General features: G+C 40.5%; 1 protein-coding gene across 4 annotated transcripts in view; it reads left to right on the forward strand.

Moving 5' to 3' along the window:
- The window catches only part of arhgap21b (Rho GTPase activating protein 21b), a 43,273-nt gene that overhangs the window by 20,897 nt on the left and 3,060 nt on the right, over positions 1-19,316 (forward strand). For all 4 annotated transcript variants that reach the window (XM_047367677.1, XM_047367676.1, XM_047367678.1 and 1 more), the window contains 16 exons: positions 803-2,360; positions 5,567-5,713; positions 5,904-6,006; positions 6,102-6,144; positions 7,829-7,954; positions 8,042-8,341; positions 10,286-10,347; positions 10,468-10,613; positions 10,694-10,830; positions 10,980-11,138; positions 11,267-11,345; positions 11,443-11,516; positions 11,608-11,697; positions 11,787-11,954; positions 14,034-14,139; positions 19,042-19,073. In XM_047367677.1, the coding sequence (XP_047223633.1) occupies positions 803-2,360; positions 5,567-5,713; positions 5,904-6,006; positions 6,102-6,144; positions 7,829-7,954; positions 8,042-8,341; positions 10,286-10,347; positions 10,468-10,613; positions 10,694-10,830; positions 10,980-11,138; positions 11,267-11,345; positions 11,443-11,516; positions 11,608-11,697; positions 11,787-11,954; positions 14,034-14,139; positions 19,042-19,073 (3,330 nt within the window). The remainder of the gene's footprint in view (positions 1-802; positions 2,361-5,566; positions 5,714-5,903; positions 6,007-6,101; positions 6,145-7,828; positions 7,955-8,041; positions 8,342-10,285; positions 10,348-10,467; positions 10,614-10,693; positions 10,831-10,979; positions 11,139-11,266; positions 11,346-11,442; positions 11,517-11,607; positions 11,698-11,786; positions 11,955-14,033; positions 14,140-19,041; positions 19,074-19,316) is intronic.

Raw genomic sequence — 19,316 nt, forward strand, 5'->3', positions numbered from 1 at the left:
TTTTGTGTCAGATGTCATCAGTCTCATAAAGGCCACTGACCTCTGAACTCTTGCTTACAGTCACCCTTAAAAAAGGGAGGAACTAAGCCTCGCACTGATTGCTGTGGCTCACACAATTTTATTGTATGGTTGTACTGTAATACCGCACTGTTACAGGGACAAAGTCCTCATACCTTTACTCGTCTAGTGCTTGTTGTATGGGCAAGTATGTTACGACTAGCACAAATAGATACTGTAGGTCTTTAAAGTTAAAATGTTACTTTGGAGTTTTTTTGTTTCTATCACGAATAGCATAGGCTTTGTACTAATGGATGATAACAAGTCAAGCTAAATATAGCTCATTCTGTATCAGACCTAGGCATCCTGCTGTCTACAGTTTGTCAGTCTGAGGTATGTAACAGTAATCCATGTGTTTCTCCATTTTATGTTGTTTTATTTTGTTGCTTTTTCCCTAAATATGACTATGTTTACAGTATTTTATAATTGTATGTATTTGTTAGTGTCTTTTCCAAAACAGAAGTTGTTTAGAAATGTTTTGCTTTAGTTTATAGATTGTGCTATCCAGTAGTATTACCAAGTCAATTCTAAATAAAGAGCAGATGAAGAGCTTTGACACTGCTCAGCTGTTTGAAACGCCTCCACTCACTCACTGAAACATGCACTGCCTACACATGCATCCAGTAACATTTTCAATATCACACTTGACTTGTCTTTAAGCATCTAGCGCCACACTGTTTAATCTCGCACCCACTTGCTGTTTGTACTCCTCTCTTGTAACATGGCTTTCTTGCTCTGTCCTTAGGCCTATTCCCAGGATGCCTACCTGCGTGGCTACAGTAGCTACAGTGGAAATGCTAATCACATCCCTGACCCGCCACCGGTATGTTACCCCAGAGTAGACTCTAAGCCCACGGGCATGGCCCAAGCGACAGACTCGTTGGGGCAGGTCTGCCGGGGCCCAGCAATATCGCTTGATTATGGGTATCGTAAGGAAATCACCGTGCCCCCTTCTCCTCGCCAGTCATATGCTAAAAGCCAAACAGCGGTGTGCATGCGCAACGATAGCATTAGGACTGTGGTGGTTCCTCCCAACTCTGCACACGTGGGACGTGTGGTTTCGGCACACAGGGTTGATTTCATGGACCCTGCCTATGTTAGGGGAAGACCTGGGTCACTGGCCCAGTATCCTTTCCCTCGAAAGGCTGATGTCTATCCCAGTGGTCAGGTAACGGTTCCATTTGCAGGTCAAGCACCTAATTTCCCAGGCAAGCATCAGAACATTGATTGGCGCACTTACCAGACATACAGGGAGTACATTGATAACAAAGGCATCCATTCCCATGCTAGTCGGACAATTCAGGAGAGATTAGACAATTTGCGAACCGCAGATCAGGTCTTCTTCACCGCTGCTCATCACATTCCCAGGGGAGACTGGGCTCCTAAAGGGATACAGCGCAGGAGTACCTCCCATGAACGGTCGTACCACGGACCTCCACCCCACTTTCAGGTTGCCCCACGCAGTGCTTCACAGGACCGAATGAGGAATTCAGAGAAAATAAGTCATGCAAGGAACTGGCCTCCTCGAAGTGTGTCCCAAGATGCCCTTGTTCTGAAAGCGCGGGCTCATTCCATAGACTATGTCGAACCTGTAGACCTGGCTCGGCCTATTGAGAGGAGAGCAGGCTATCCAAGGGCAGACCAAGGTACAAGACCCAGCAGGCAGTCCTTGCCCAGAAACGCTATGCCCTACAGGCCTTCGGCTGGATACAGTGGTGGCATGAGAGCAGCACCGAACCCTTCTTTATTCTCTAAAGGACCAGATTCTCTTCAGACTCGCTCCTCACCCATGCTGTCTGCCACACTTTTTGGGAAGAGTACTGAACATTCGTTTACCGACCAAAGAGATTCAGTCAAAGGACACCATTTAGGCCACACCGGCCAAAAAGGTCAGAACTGGATGCGGTCAGAAACCTTGCAGCCCTCTGAAGCAGGCGGAGACGCAGTTTTAGTTGGAGTCAGGTCTTCGTCATGCTCTGCTACAAGGGAGGTGCCTCAGAGGCCTGCCATCCTCACAACACCCCACCAAGATTCTGAGAGTCAGGTCAACGGTCAATGCCCCACAGAAACCGTGGTGGTTTTGAGGGAGAAACCTCACGGTGGAAAGAACCCCAGCCCACTGCGGCACCCCTCCTACATCCTGGCCGTGAACGACGAAGGAGCGGACTCTACGGCAGACGTGGCAGCTTGCTGGCTTCCGAACGATGCACGGCGAGAGATACACATTCGCCGCCTTGAGGAACAACGTCACACCTCCTGCTCCAGCAACTTGGACGAGTCCCTGGACTCCATTCCATTCATCGGTAAGACAGCAATCAGTTGATGGCCTTGCTGGCGACATTGTCATGGCAACAGCAACATGGACTGTTTCTACATGTAAAGAAATGATACTATAGGCGTTAATATAAAGAGTTTCAATAGATGCATGATGAACTCAAATTTAACAGTTGACTTTATTTGATTTATGGATGTGTATGAACCAGGTCTTAACCAGGGAGATGTTCAGAGGTAAACTAACCTCTATAGGGAGATGTTATTAATCAGATTGTGAGTCTTTCAGGCTGGGTTTGTCATGGTTAATTCAAATCCATCTCAGAGTAAAGTGAGGTTTTCAGTGTAGTGAGTTCCACCCTCTTAATGCATTGTTTTCCTGGATGTCATCCCTTGACAGTTAATGCATTGTGGTCGAGCTGCACCATAATGGATGCTGTAGTTATTAAATTGTTGGCATTTCAGAAATTGCAGTCTGACCATTCACATAAAGTTTTAGGGGTTCACACTGCAGAGTGCATAAAACATTGACTGAATTATATTGAGTTTATTGTTTTTATACTAAGACTTCTAAATATAAGGAAAATAAATATTAACATTGGTGCGAGTAAAATACTACATTAAGTTGCACTGCTAAAAAAAAAAAAGTATAAATTAAGGACTTTCCAAAAAGGATCTTTTAGAATATTTTCTATGCCTCTGTTAGTTGTTTTCTCCTAGACTTCAGCAGGACAGAGCCCACTAAGCAGGGCCTGGTTAGCTGCCCTGCTGCCCAGCCTCCCTCTTCAAGCATATAGCGTTCTGTGCCCCTTATCACTTTCTCAGTGAGGGAGCCCAACAACCCATCCAACATCTTAAATACATCATCATAGGCCATAGTTCTCTGTTAAAAACCAAAAAGAACCCTACTATGTGTTGTATGTAGCCAAACAAAAAATTTTGCTTTCTTAGAGCAAAAATGTGAAATTTTTATTTCTTGTAATTGTCAAATCTCAAACATAAACATTTACAGCCCTTTTCTGCTGTTGGTTTGGTGATCAAGTTGGCTTCGGTTGTTTAGGCGGCCTGAAAGTCCAGGTGCAGATAAAGCAGACCGTGTCTGTGATGATGCTGTAGACAACTCAGTGTGGGATTGGTGTCTCAGGCAAGGAGAATGGTGTCTTGATTGAGTAAACCTTCATGATTCCATCAGAAGTATTCAAAAATCGGTAGGAGCAACTCTCAATTATATGAGGCCAACATTGGATCTTGTATGAATATCATTTTCTTCAGTGAGCTTTGAGTTATATTTCATAACTTCTTTAAAAAGAAAGAATTTAAATTCAAATCATTTTTAAAGAGATTTTGAATCATTTCATTACTTGTTAGAAATATGGCTAAGGTAAGAGAATTGTCCAAAAAGCACAGAGAAGAGATCTTTGCTTTACATAAACAAGGACAAGAATAAAAAAAGATGGCAACGGTGTTCTGAGATCCAATTTGAAGCATAGTTCACTTTTTTTAAAGTTAAAGGTGCAGCAGCTATGCCACCTAGACATGGCAGAAAGGGAAAGCTATCAATGGCTGCCACAATATTCCTGAGGAGGCAGGTGGTCAAAAACCCTTGGCTGACGGCAAAAGACCGGCGGCAGATTTGGAGGCAGCAGCCGCTGAAAGTTCAGTTTCCACTAAAGCTCCAGGGCATACACCACTACTAACAAAAAGCACAAGAAAACTCGGCTCCTCTTTGCTCACAACTATATAAATAAGCCAAAGAGGTTTGGGGGATTCTGTTCTTTAGTTTGCTGATTCATAAGTCCAAAACATAGTTTTGATTCATCAGTTTGTCTAGAGAAAGAAGAATGATGCTGAAAAGAACATTGTGCCGGAAGCAGGAAAACTGCAGCAAGATGGATTCAATCAATTTAAGGAGGTCCTAGGAAAAAATGTCACAGTCTGCGAGGAAGCTTAAGCTTGGGCATCGTTGGACCTTCAAACAGGACGATAATCCCAAGTATATCTAAAAGTCCACAAATGCTTCCTTTCAGAAGTTCTAGAAGACACTGGACTTGTCATCATAGCCGCCTGAAAGTCTCTGGTGGTATTTGAAAAAGGTGGTTGCAGCATGCTAACCCAAGAATATGAATAAACAGAAGGTTTTTGTCCATGAACAGTGAGGTAGGATTCCTCAGGAAACTTCTCAGAAACTGGTGTCTAGCTAGGAATCCCTTTGTTGCCGGACAAAGGGTGCTCTACTAAATACTGAAGATGCTTGCCTGAAAGGGGTTAAATCATTTTGAGACTGACGTAATAATATTGAAAATTGGCATTTTGTTTAATTTGGACAATCTCTTGCAAAACTAGTTAAACAAATTATGCAAAATGCTTTTAGTTTATTTCTTTATTTTTTTGTCAGTGAATACAATTTTCAGTGGGTGTTTGATGATTTAGGTGCAGCTGTATTGTCCCCGTCAGACACAGTCTCATACAGACCGTTCATGGGCCTGAGGCTGTGCCGGCTGGATATTGCCGTCCGTTATTTAAGCCTTTGAGCCTCTCCTCTTCTGTGTGGTTCATGTTTCTTGTGATGGTTTCATAGACACCCAACCACTCCGTTAACTCTTTAATCTGAATCAAGCTTAACAGTTTCCTGCCTGATAATTCACAACGTTACACAGTAAAAATGATCAGCTGTTCTGCAAGGGCTACCTTGTATTGAGTCATCTTTTTAGCACTACTCCATCACACATTGCTTTTAATTGCTGTAGGTAATTTTCCCAGGGAAAAACACAACAGTTACAGATTGTTGCCCCTGGAGTTTATCAATCATAGATGTAACCTTTAAAAATAGCCTCGACAAAAGCCTTGTTAGAGAGATGCTGGCGCTCTTTTTTTGTTTTTTGTTCTACGAGTTTCAAAGTTGGGTTCAGGCTGGAACTAGGGCAGTTGCTTTTAAACGTAGCTCCAAAACCCCTTGGCTGCGGAGAACAGCTTTGTACTTTGAGTTGGCTAATAGTTTTGCTAAAACTTATTTTTTAATTGAAAAAAATGCATGGTAAGTCTATCTGCTACCCTGTTTTCCCTCCAACGTATGCTAACTTAAGCATCTTTCCAGTACAGTCCAGTAAGTCCAAGAGCCCCTGGCCTATTTTAATGCCGTCACAGACAGTATATAGAAATGCGTTGTGCTCGAGAACAGAAACATTTGAAGTTAATTTGCCTCTATGTGTTCAACCTGAGTATTTTATTGCCGCCATAGATGAGCCAGTCAGCCCCAGCGTTGACCGAGAGGCTGCTCCGATACCTCCCTCTGCTGTGATATCTGTTGCACCATCCATAGCTACAGCACCCTCCAGTCAAGGCTCACCGTGTCCCACTATTCGTCGACAGCTGTCACATGACCAAGGTAAACAGCATTGGGCTGACTAGAGTCAGTATGATCAATGAAACTGCACTTCTTTTTTTTTTCCAATATTATGAAATTGTTTTGTCTTGATGAATAAAATTGATCCTGAGTTAAATAAAAATTTTAATGGCATTTGGGTTGGAAAACAATAAATATTAAATATTTAAATATTTGTGCCATATTTGTTTAGAGTCTTTGCGAAGCGCTTTGTTGGACTCAGACTCTGCTAGTAAAACAGAGCGGTCCAAGTCTTACGATGAGGGTCTGGATAACTATCAGGAGGAGAGAAGAGGGTAAGTGCATGCAGAGATTTATTTTCTTAATTATTTCTCAATAATTTTGTGTTCGTCTGTCTGACTTTGCATTTTTCATTATCTGTATGCAAAAGTTCTTCAAGCAAGCATATGTCCAGTTTCAGAGGCCTGAGAAAGGTGAGGAACTTTTATGTGTTCTGTTGTATTTTAAAAATCCATAATTTTCTAATTGTGGCTTAATTCTGTTGGGTAAGTGTGTATACTAATAAGTTATGGACACATAAGTTTTGATTTCAGTACTATTTTAACTGTAAGTACATAAATATTGAAGCAATAGCATTAGTTTTGCTTTAAATTATATATTGGAACTGAAAGCTGTGATAAATGTCCTGCACTTACTGGACAATAAAAACAGAGCTACAGACAAAATCTATTACTTTGGATTTTTATGCAAATTAGAAAATTATTAATATTACTTTCACAATGATAGAACTACAGAAGACAAACTATTTGCAATATTTGCCAGGGTCAATTTAACATTGCCTTCCTACTGTATCTGCTTTCATGACAGCTGAGCTCCAACAAATGTATTCATATTTTATGCTTATTTATGGGACAATACAGTGGATCAGAAATACACAAAGATTCACAGATCAGAGACTTAGCGTTGATTTCTGACCTCTTCATTCTAAAATAAGGGGAAAATAAAGGAAATATCCTTTAGAGGGGAGAGGTATAAAACAACTGAAAAGATACAACTACCTGGTAACAAAAATATGCATACCCTTAAACATTTTCGATGTTAAAGCACGTTTTTGTTTAGTTTCAGCTTGTAGTCTACTGGAGTTCACACATCCCATCAGTTACAGATGATGAACCTAAAGTAAGGTTCAGCCATCACAGTAGGATTTTTCATAGTTTATAGAAAGGTTTTGAAGGTCTTCCAGCATTTTCATTGAAATTGGACTTGTCAGATAGATAAACAGAGCAACTTTGGTGTAATATGTTTAACGTTCTGCTTATTATATCTAACTCCTAGTTATGGCACCCCGAAAAACAGCCATCATGCTTCTGTAGGAAATGCAGTTTTCTTTCTTGATAGTTGCTGCAGTTTATGTGTTTCCTCTAACCTAATCAGTACTCTTATCTTCAGTGCCTATGTTCACTGATCAGAGAAAATATGTTTTTTTTTTCTAGTTTTCAACCAGGCGGTCACAGAGTAATGCGGGTCTAGGGTTAAATTCCTGAACATGCGTAAAATTAACATTTATTAACATTAAGTAACAGGTTTTGTAAAGCCAGTATTGGATTAATATAACATGTATTGACCATTTTATTTTGTTGTTACATGTTTTCAGTAAAGCTTTTGCTCTCTGAGGCTTATAGAGGTAAGACGAAAACAAAACGCGTGCTTCGCTCAGTATTCTTCAATAGTTTGTCTCTTTGCTCCATTTACCGATGATGGATTTGGTAACAATAGTTAAAGGTTGTCTACTGTTGAGTTTGTGAATTAAGAAATATGGTGATAAATACTAGGATAAAAATGGGACACTGATGCACTATTACCTTGAAACAAATTCAGACAGAATTGAAACATTTTGTATTCCCCCAAGACCTATATCAGATATGCTTAAGCCGCCTGTGTTTTTTAACATACCTTGATATTAAATCTTTGTTGTTGTTGCTCACTTGGGAATCAATTCTTTCAGGTTTTGTTAACTCATTGTGACAATTTAACCAGTTTGTTCATCTGAGGGTCCTTGCTGTATGTCATCCACCCTTCTGACTCTCTGTTTCTTGTCGTGCTTTAGTGGTGCTGCATAATAATGCCAGAAAAATGTCTTATTTTCCCCTCTTGCAGGCTCTGGATGGGCATAAACCTTCTGGGGATTCTGGATCTCGTAGGGACTCTTCTTTAGATACATTTGCTGATTCTTCCAAAGAAGGGTTGCTTAACTTCAGGCAGTTTAGCACAGAGAAGAATAAGGTATACTTTCATGCCAAGTCACTCATTTATAAACCCTGTTCATCAATAATGGGACACTTAGGTATTTTTCCGTCTTTCAATTTGCAGCGCGTTGGTGGAGGCATGAGATCCTGGAAACAAATGTATGCTGTTTTACAAGGCCACACCCTGACCCTCTACAAAGACAAGAAGGATGCTTTGTCTCACGCCTCATCGCAATCTGACGAGGACCCGCTCCGAATTAGCATCAAGGCCTGTCTGATTGACATCTCCTACAGCGAAACAAGACGCAAGAATGTGCTGCGATTAACCACCTCAGACTGCGAGTATCTGTTCCAGGCAGAGGGGAGGGACGACATGCTCTCATGGATCAGGGTCATCCAGGAAAACAGTAACCCAGATGAGGAGGTGTGTGTAGATGAACTACTATTGTTTGTGTTTGTGTGTGTGTTTTGCCAAATCAGGATTATTACCATCTGATGAGTTGACCTTACTGGTGTCATCATGTGATCAGTTTAGAGTGTAGTAGCTGTTTAATGTAGAGAAAAACAAGCAGGTTGACGAGATCCAATTAGATTTTACAGCAAAGTGAAACAAAAATGTCTCTAACCAAAGCACAGATCAGTGAAAGGATAGGATCAAAAACATAATTTATAAAATGCTTAGCAACGGTGTTAATAAGAGATGGTTTCAAACCCGTTTTACCTGAGCAGAGGTAAAACAAAAAAAAAAGGCTGGGGTGTGAACGTGACAATAGCCAGAGATGATCACAAAGGCTTCTTTCAAAAAGACTGTTGGAGTGGTCTTTGTTCAACGCTAGCCAGAAAGGATGTTCACTCGCTCACTCATTTCACTGAGAGAAATGTTTATACTTTTCTTACTGTTTACATTTAGTTTCAGGCTGAGGGCTTTTAACTATAAGACCTTTTAAAAAATAATTTCAGGGTTTCTGCAAGGACTGTAAAAAAATCTTTAAAAAAACATGCAATTTTAAGCCCTTCAAAAGTAAACATGTCCAGATTTTCTAGAAGGAATGCGCATCCATTTTGTTACATTTATTCTGGCCGAGGAGTTCAGGTGTTTTGTTTTGACTTGACTTTTCACGCTGTGACATAACTAAAAAGCCCGAACATTTACGCAATTACAGAAGGCATCTGCTCCTAAAAACGGCGTTGTATAGTTAGTTCAAGGAATAAAATTTTAAATCTCGTTACTTCATATAATTGTGTTAGTTATTAAATACCTTATTAAGTTAACTTAACCAAGTATTTTTTGTTATGTATGTAGGTCATAAATTTAAATCATAAAGTCTTAAAAAGCTCTCAGAAAGTTTTAAATTGACCAAACATTTTATTTGGTCTTTAAATACTCCGGTACTTCGAAAATTAAAGTATTTGGATGTTGGTGTCAGTTTGTGTTTAAGCTAGTTGATATTTCTAGTGGCTGAAGTTTTTTTTTTTTTTTTTACTTTAACCTGTCAATACTGGTTTTGGTCAATTTAGATAAAAAACAAAAACAAACTTGTTTATAACGTTTCAGGAATAATTTATATCAGAAGCAGAGGCGACATCACACTGTGTGAGAAATAGCAGTCGGTGTAAAACAGGGTTTTACTAATATTTTAAAACAAAAATTTGGTGACATTCAAAACAGCTTTAGCATATTTTAGTAACAGTTAGCATGTTAAGCAATAGTTTCTGGAAACAGTCGTCTCTGTTTGGACCCTTAATTTAATGCTGAGATTTCCAAAAGACTGACAGCAATTTCAAATCAAGCATGTTCCATGACAGGCAGACGGTGGTTGCAGGCTCATTATCCTAAAACAGAGTATCTTTTCTGTAGTATGCCCAGCCCTCCTGGCATCTACTGAAGTTGAGTGATTTCCCCTCTGCATATTTTGACAAAATATCCCTAAGCCACCCTAAAAAGTCCAATATGAAATAACAAAAACCAGTAACAGCTTCCAGACTAAGGACTGATAGAGCTTAGAGGTGTTCACTTATCAGAAGAAATGTCAGATATTTGAGTTTCCTACTGGATGGGCACCATTTACAGCTGGTCAAGCAGAAAATTCACAGATTCACAATCAACTTACATTCTTATTTTCTAGTAATATGGATCATTTTTTATCTATCTGTTTTTGTTAGTTGTATAGTTTGTTATACATTGGTGATTGTTTGATGATTGCCTAATTTAAAAGGTTTATTAAAACTGATTGTAAATACTTCTCAGATTTGAGTTTGAATACCTTTTTAGTAATACATGATGATAAATGATAAGAATATTGTAATTGTCATAAATATATTTTTGTATTATCTAAATCTTAACTTGTTATTTTGTTGTTTTGTACAGAATGCTTCTGTTACTAGCCAGGATTTGATCAGTAGAAAGATCAAAGAATACAACATGATGAGGTAAACAGGGCACTCCATTGCCCCCTGGTGGTTTTCTAGAGCTAGTACTGTTTAAGTTGAATGCCAAACAAAAATCTTAATCTTTCTTCTTAAACTTGTTCAACTTCTTATGTTGATCAGTGCTCCCAGCAGCAGATCAGAACCTTCCCCGAAAACCTCGCGGCAGTCGCTCAGCATCAAGCAAGCCTTTCTGGGAGGAAGGTCAGAAGGACGAAGCCACAGCTCCCATTCACCCCGAACGGGAGAGGAGCGAAGGGCACTGAAAGGTAAAACCATCAGGATCTTTTACTGTGGTCAGAACATCTGTCATCTCAAGTGGCTCATTTATTTCTGGGGTTGTTCACAGATGACTCAAGTCCACCTCGAGACAGAGCTTGGAAAATCGGCATAGCCGGAATCATGAAGAAACCATTTGAAAAAAAGCAAGCTGGCATCACTTTTGGTGTCCGGCTTGAAGATTGTCCACCAGCTCAAACTAACAGGGTGGGTTTTTAATGCTTGTTTTTTAATAAACGTCATGCAACGTTTTCTTTCTTCATCTTTGTAAGTGAAATCACTGCTCATCACATCTGTGTGAGCTGATGCTTCCGGTTGCATAGTTGTTGAATCATGTCCTGCTCATTGTTGTGCAGTTTGTTCCTCTGCTCGTGGAGGTGTGCTGTAAGGTGGTAGAGGAGCGAGGACTGGAATACACCGGAATCTACAGAGTTCCTGGAAACAACGCTGCAATTTCTAGCATGCAGGAGGAGCTCAACACCAAAGGCATGAGTGACATTGACATCCAGGAAGATGTGAGTGACTGACTGTCAGGTTGGGCTTTACAGCCAGCAGCTTGTCCTATAGCATCCTTTAGAACTGGTTTATTTCCACTCGAACTGCTGCTCCCAGACAACTCTATGCATTTTATAAATCTCTGCAGAAATGGAGGGACCTCAACGTGATTAGCAGTCTATTAAAGTCATTCTTCCGAAAACTTCCAGAGCCTCTGTTTACAAATGGTAAGAATATATTTTTTTAAAAGTCAAAATAGCGCAATAGCCTTGTTTATGTCTTTGTACTAAGTTGTGATTTTTTTTTTTTTCTGCCTGTTCTCAGAAATGTATGATAAATTTATTGAAGCCAGCAGAACAGAAGACTCAGTGGAGCGATTAAAGGAGCTCAAGAGGCTGGTGAGTAGATTCTAACATGAGGGACATTTAAAAAGCATTAGCACTAAGCATTTATTGATGCTGAAACTGTTTTTTGTTTTATTTTTTGCAGATTTATGAATTACCCACTCATCACTTCGAAACTCTGAAATTCCTTTGCGCTCACCTAAAAAGGGTTTCTGACAATTGTGAACAGAACAAGGTGTGACCTGCTGGCGTCAGATCCTGAGTTTACCCATTTAAAGAATTTGTCGATTAACCCGATTTGTCTTCATCCGATGGTGTTTTTAGATGGAGCCTCGCAACCTGGCAATCGTATTCGGCCCGACTCTGGTCAGAACTTCGGAGGACAACATGACCAACATGGTCAATCACATGCCTGACCAGTGCAAGATTGTAGAGAACCTCGTCCAGCAGTTTGACTGGTTCTTTATGGAAGATGGTAACGAGGATCCTGTTGTAAGTAATAGCTTGTTTTCAGTACGTTGCAAAAGTATCCATACCCCTTGAACGTTAGCTGCAAACTTCTGTTTGTGATAGACCTACATAAAGTGGTGGGTACTTGGGGAGCGGCCCCAAGTCAGTACTTGACTCATACAACTACATTTTGAAATTTGCAAAAAAAAGCTTAAACAACATCAGTGAGATTAGGAGGAGAACGTCTGTCAACATCAGTTTTCACGTCTTACTATAAATTTAAAATTGGATTTAGGTCTGGACTTTGCCTGGGCATATACAGGGGTTGGACAATGAAACTGAAACACCTGTCATTTTAATGTGGGAGGTTTCATGGCTAAATTGGACCATCCTGGTAGCCAGTCTTCATTGATTGCACATTGCACCAGTAAGAGCAGAGTGTGAAGGTTCAATTAGCAGGGTAAGAGCACAGTTTTGCTCAAAATATTGAAATGCACACAACATTATGGGTGACATACCAGAGTTCAAAAGAGGACAAATTGTTGGTGCACGTCTTGCTGGCGCATCTGTGACCAAGACAGCAAGTCTTTGTGGTGTATCAAGAGCCACGGTATCCAGGGTAATGTCATCATACCACCAAGAAGGACGAACCACATCCAACAGGATTAACTGTGGATGCAAGAGGAAGCTGTCTGAAAGGGATGTTTGGGTGCTAACCCGGATTGTATCCAAAAAACATAAAACCACAGCTGCCCAAATCACAGCAGAATTAAATGTGCACCTCAACTTTCCTGTTTCCACCAGAACTGTCCGTCAGGAGCTCCACAGGTTCAATATACACGGCCGGGCTGCTATAGCCAAACCTTTGGTCACTCGTGCCAATGCCAAACGTTGGTTTCAGTGGTGCAAGGAGCGCAAATCTTGGGCTGTGGACAATGTGAAACATGTATTGTTCTCTGATGAGTCCACCTTTACTGTTTTCCCCACATCCGAGAGAGTTACGGTGTGGAGAAGCCCCAAAGAAGCGCACCATCCAGACTGTTGCATGCCCAGAGTGAAGCATGGGGGTGGATCAGTGATGGTTTGGGCTGCCATATCATGGCATTCCTTTGGCCCAATACTTGTGCTAGATGGGCGCGTCACTGCCAAGGACTACCGAACCATTCTTGAGGATCATGTGCGTCCAATGGTTCAAACATTGTATCCTGAAGGCGGTGCCGTGTATCAGGATGACAATGCACCAATACACATAGCAAGACTGGTGAAAGATTGGTTTGATGAACATGAAAGTGAAGTTGAACATCTCCCATGGCCCGCACAGTCACCACATCTAAATATTATTGAGCCACTTTGGGGTGTTTTGGAGGAGCGAGTCAGGAAACGTTTTCCTCCACCAGTATCACGTAGTGACCTGGCCACTATCCTGCAAGAAGAATGGCTTAAAATCCCGCTGACCACTGTGCAGGACTTGTATATGTCATTCCCAAGATGAATTGATGCTGTATTGGCCGCAAAAGGAGGCCCTACACCATACTAATAAATTATTGTGGTCTAAAACCAGGTGTTTCAGTTTCATTGTCCAACTCTTGTATAATACATAAATATGGGACTTAAACTAACTCAGGCTGTGTGTTTGGGATTTTGTTCCTATTGGAAGGAGAAGTTGTCTTCAACCTCAAGTCTTTTGCAGAATATAACATATTGTCCTTCTAGGATTGCCCTGTATCTGTTCCTCGTATACGTTCATCCATCTTCTCAACTCTAACCTGCTTTCCTGCACCCCAGAGCATGATGCTGCCACCGCTATGTTTCACTTTAAAGATGGTTCTGTGCACTACAATTCATTTATGGTTGTCAGAGTCAAAGGAAGCACATGCATGACTCACTTTTCAAACTTTTATTTGTAAAAACACTTGTAAAACATACATTATTTTCCTTCTGCTTCACAAATATGCATTCCTCTGTGTCGGTCTATCTCAGAACGTTTTGCAGCTGCAATGTGACAAAATGCAAGACGTAAAAATACTTTTGGAACTGCGATTTTTAACATTACAGCTCTGAGCATCGCCCCTAATATCATTTTGCTCTCTTCTTCTTCTGTTTCCCTTGCTGATGCTGCAGACTGCCGCTGAGCAGGAAAGCACAGTGCAGTCTCAGCCTGTGCCCAATATTGGCCACCTACTTTCTAACATTAGCCGGGTTCCTGCCTCACCCGGTGACGTTTCAGGTAACTCAGCAGCAGTTTTGTTTTTTCCTCCACAGCTATATTCCATTTGTATTGTCATAGGAGATAGAAATGTATCAAATTAAATGATGGTTTGAGTTGCAAATGGTATAAAACATCTTTTAATTGTTTTAAATACTTTTAGTGAGAACAAAAACATCAGCTTTGTTTTTGTGAGTATTTTTACAGCAGACTTTTTCCAGTCATTTTTCAGTGTATATATACCATGAAGTGGCTTCATCACTGAAAAATTGTAGAGAAAACAACTTGCATCATAGCTTTTTTTTATTCATTTATTTTCTAAATTAAAATAAGTTTTGTTTTGTCCGTATTTGTTTCTTGTTTTGTTTGTTATTTCTGCCCAGATATAAATTTGTCCAAGTTTTATTTCTGTTCATTTCTTTGCTTTACTCTTTATTTTCCGTGCTCAAGTCATTTATTTTCTCCCCGTGCTTTTTCTATGTTGAATGACGACTCCTTTTCTTTCAGTTCTTTTCTTCCCCTCCTCATCATCTCTCGCATAATCCCGGCATGTTCTTTCCCAAAGAAAATCTTGGAACAAAACAAAAACAAACAATGGAAGTTGTAACTCTTTATGACCTGTGCCCTTCTGTGTATAGTGTGTTTTTTCTCTTCCCTTGTCCCTGTCCAGCACTCACTGAATTACCCAATCTTGACACAGGCCAAGTGGGCGGCGTCTATCACTCGATGGTGTCCCTGATGGACTCTGTTTTGTCAGTGATGGACAGCTGGGACTGTAGGAAGAAGGACGAGTGTTGTGCCCAGTGTAGCTGCCTAGTCTGCAGAAACCCGCAGCTCTTTTAAATTTGGCCGAAAGGAGGAAAAAAAGATAAAGAAAGAAAGAGAAGTCGATGTTTGTCATTGTTCCTGTGCTGTGCACATCTCATATTTAAACCAGTACCCTAAACTGAGGGGATACAGAGCCACGCTGCTGCACTGTCTCTGAAAGCCCTTCTGCTGTCTCTTGTTGTCTTTTAAGCTGATCGCAAGGACAAGTAGCATGGTATGGACAAACTCAGGTTCTCTTCCGGTTATGTGACATAATCTGTCATGATGTCTGAGGGTGGGGTCGTAGGGTTGGGGCTCAGCTAGATGTTCCCCAGCACACACAAACAATCCAATCATACAGCCACATCCCAGCCCAGTAAGAACCTTTGATTGATGCAGAGGTGTGCAGGCTTTCTAGTTGCCCATTAAATGACTGTGAGCATGTAGATGGAGGCAAATTAGTTTGTACATGTAGATTTTTTAAACACTTTATTTTCCAGGTTTCAGGTGCTGCCTTTTTTGTTATTTTATTCATTGCCTTTGATGTATTTATTTCCACGTCTCTGTTTTACATTTCCCAACTTCACACCACAGATGCACATAACCACATAGTACCTCACCCCCTTCTGTCACGTAACTCTTGACAACCACGTCAATCTCCCACTGTATTCCTTCATCACACTTAACCCACTAACAGCAAAAATAGATAGAAGTTTTAGCAGTCCGGCAGCCAAGTACCGTAATTGTTTTCTGACTCCTACCTCGAGTTTTAATAGGAGAACTGATGGTTTCTACTTCAGTGGATTTTGAGGATCGGTGGAGCTGACTGGGAAGTTTCTGCGTCACTTATTAGTCCAACATGCAACTTATTTAGTTTAACTTCAGCAGCTTTGTTCAGACTAAAATACATGATATATGTATCAGAGTGCACTGATCAGGCCTAAATGACCGATACCAATTTGTTGAAAGTTTTTTGGTAAAAGTCTGACCTTGCAATAGTGATTTACTTTCCATGCACTAATGCCCCTTTTCCACTGGCTCAATTTGGCCCGGTTCCACTCCACTCGGCCCGCATTGTGAGCGTTTCCATTACTGTTTTTTCCGTACCGGTACCTAGTTTTTTGGTCCCTGCTCCTGAGCAGGTCCAACCGGGGCTGAGTCGGAACTACATGTGACGTGAACAGACTGCTGTTCACTGAGTGGCCGTGGGACCAGAAGAAATGAGAAGGTTTTCACTGAGGTAGTGCAGGGAAAAGTTAACAAAATTCAAGAGCAACTACAATAATATTATTAAGGACCACAATGTTTGGAGTGGGACAAATCAAAATATATTTTTACTTTTTACAAATCATAAACCATGCCTGAAGGCTGAAATAAAAGAAAAATCACACAACAACTTTCTGAATTACACACAGGAGGGGCACGCTGATCACACATAAAATCAGCTGTTCAGACGCACAAACATTTCCCTCAAAACAATACCACCATGAAACGGTGTATTTTGGTTTGGAAATTTATTGCCGGTCCTTAAGCAAACCAGCGACCGCAGGAGGAGGGAGCAGACAGAGACGCTGCCCGTAATCAGACTGCCTATATTGGATCAAACGATGACCCACAGACCCTGGAGGCTGATGGCTGGAGGTGGGGCTTTAGCCAGCATAGCCCCACCCGTCAGTGCAGTGGGTCTGTGGAAACACAACAGGTACCGTGCCGAGTAGAGCAAGACTGAGCGGAGCGGAACCGCGCAGCCTAAAACGAGCCAAGGGGAAAGAGGCATATAAGTAGCTACGCACCACTCTGAATTTTGACACCGATTTCCAGTCTTATTATCTTAGTCTTGCCCTCTCTGGCAGAGTGAATGAACCAAAGAAATTGATCAACATGATAAATAGAAAATAGTGAGAAAATAAAATACGTTCTTCCATCCTCTGTTCAGAGACAGCATAAACTCTTTCCAGTATAACATAGTTTTCTTCACTCTGGTGAAGAAATGTTTGTATTTCCAGACTTTATTCTCTAACACTGTTGAAATGTGGTGACCATCCTTCAGTATGTCCTTCGTTCCTTCATTTCTTCTTCTTTCTCTTGTGTCCTTTCTTCCTTGTCCTTCTATGTGGTGTTCCTTCCTGTTTCCTTTGTGCCCTTCCATCTTTTTCCCTGTTTCATCCTCCTTTTCTTTCTGCTTTGATTTTGTCCTCAGCACCTCATCCCTTATGACCTGTTTTCCTTCCTTCGTTCCTTGTCATTCCTTTTTTCATTCCTTCCCACCTTTCTTCTGTATATCTTCATTTTTCCTTGTGTCCTCCTTTATGTCCTTAACATATTCTTAACTCCTATCTTCCTGCTGTTCTTTCTTTTGTCCTACCTTATATCCTCATTTATTCATTGCTTCCTCCCTTATGTCCTTCATTCTTTCATTTTTAGTGTCCTAACTCCATTTTTCTCTTGTATCTCACTTTATCTTCTTCCTTCTGTCCTTCCACCTCTTCTTCCTTGTCCTTCCTTGTGTGTGTCCTGACTTCCTTTTGTTCTTCTTTCATCCTTTCCTCATTTCCTTCCTTCCATTGATTCCCTTCCTGGAAATATCTGCCATAAATACATTCTGAAGTTTTGTATTTTATATTTTAAAATGGCAGTAAAGGACTGAGTGCTGTGGAAATAAAAGTCTGGAATTCGGAGCAAAACATTTTGGGAATCCTGGTAACAGCATTCGCACTGAAGAAGGCCGTCAGTACCGCCTGATAGCACTTTTTATAGTGCGTTCACTGATTAGGAAAAGACAGGATTTTTGAGTTTAAGCCCTGTTGGTCACACCGGTCAGGGACAATTAAGTTGAAAATTGACAGATGGTGCATCTCTAACTATAATGCATACAAGCTAATTTGTGAGATTGTTGATCTAACAATGAAAAGTAATAAACATGCTGCTGGTTCTTAGAGAGAGTTGTATTAAATCCAACACAAAGTTAAAGAGATTTCAAGATTATTCCCATTAATGCATCAAATCGTTTCTTGATATTTCTACTAAATTAAACTAAACATTAAAAAAGGGTATCATAGATCATGCTGTTTGTTGGTTCCCTATGAACAGATAAGTGGGACTTTTCAATTTCGAGACATTTAATGAACAGGAAAAAATGTATTCATTTACTTATTTATTATTCAACTTCACTTGTCAGAGCCAATCAAGAAAAATATTGGTTGACTTTGATCCCTGGCCAACTAGTTAGTGCATCATTATGTACAATTACACATTTTAAGCAGATTGTGTCTCTAGCATATTCCTATTAAAGTTTAGATTTGATGTTACTTTTTGGTGCAAAACAACATACTATTTGCAAATAACAAAAGAAAAGCGTTTAAAGTGTTTTGGTTGATTATTAGACCTTGTATTTGCATCCCTTTTTGTTGCTGTTTGGAATTTTTATAGTTTCTGTGCCCTCCAAAGTTTCTGTAAGTATTTTTTTTAGAAAGGCATATTAGTCTGCTTCTCATTGTTAGCTGCAGTTAAAGTCCAACGTTTTGCTGCACACTATTGTTTTGCCTTTTATGTTGTTTTTAGTGACAGGCTACATGTTTAGGCTCACTGCAGGAGTGAGAAAAATCTGTGTTACACCGAAGCTTGCCTGCACCAACTCAGCGGTATCGATCACAACACACACTCACTGATCTGACATACTCAGGCCCACATTAAACTTCTCAGTTAGAGAACTTATTGACTCCCCCTCCTCTGTGACGTCTTGAGTTGGGAAAGAATGCCTTCAGCTGGTTGGTGGCTACATGTGATCCTCTGTGACTGCCGTGTTTGTCCCCGATGTGCCGTCGTTCCATCGATACATGAGCATGAGCTGCTTTTTGTGCCGTTTACTGCCGGGTTTTCACCTCCTTCATCTCAGGCACCTTCTGCTGCTCTGTTCACTTTTTTGCATTTAATGCTGACTGTTAATTCTCTTCCTGTCTCTATAACCTCTATCAGAAATCTGTCATCCGCTTTTGTCTAGCTGCTCTCATTATATCCATTGTGTCTATTTTAATCTCAGCAACCTGAAAGTGTCGTCTTTTTTTGTCATTTGTAACTCCTTCGTTAACTGACGAGTATCTTTTTATTTTAATGCAGACCCGACCTGTCCTGACTCCAATAAATCCAAGGTAACGTTTTTGAAATACTTTGTCCCCCCTAATTTTTACAGGCGAATCTTAATCCCTTCGAAGTTTATCAAAAAGTTCATTTGTTTTGGTAGTTTAAGTGTTTCTCTCTGTCTGGTTTGCTAATTCGTTTCACAGAAAAATGGAAAATGACATTAGACCAGGGATTTCTTAAACAGAAATTTTATGTTTGTCATATTATTTTCTATGCAATCGTAAGAAAGGTCATTTCTAAAGAGTGGTGTA

Source organism: Girardinichthys multiradiatus, chromosome 6 (assembly GCF_021462225.1).
Source record: "Girardinichthys multiradiatus isolate DD_20200921_A chromosome 6, DD_fGirMul_XY1, whole genome shotgun sequence".
In the NCBI taxonomy this organism is placed as follows: Eukaryota; Metazoa; Chordata; class Actinopteri; order Cyprinodontiformes; family Goodeidae; genus Girardinichthys; species Girardinichthys multiradiatus.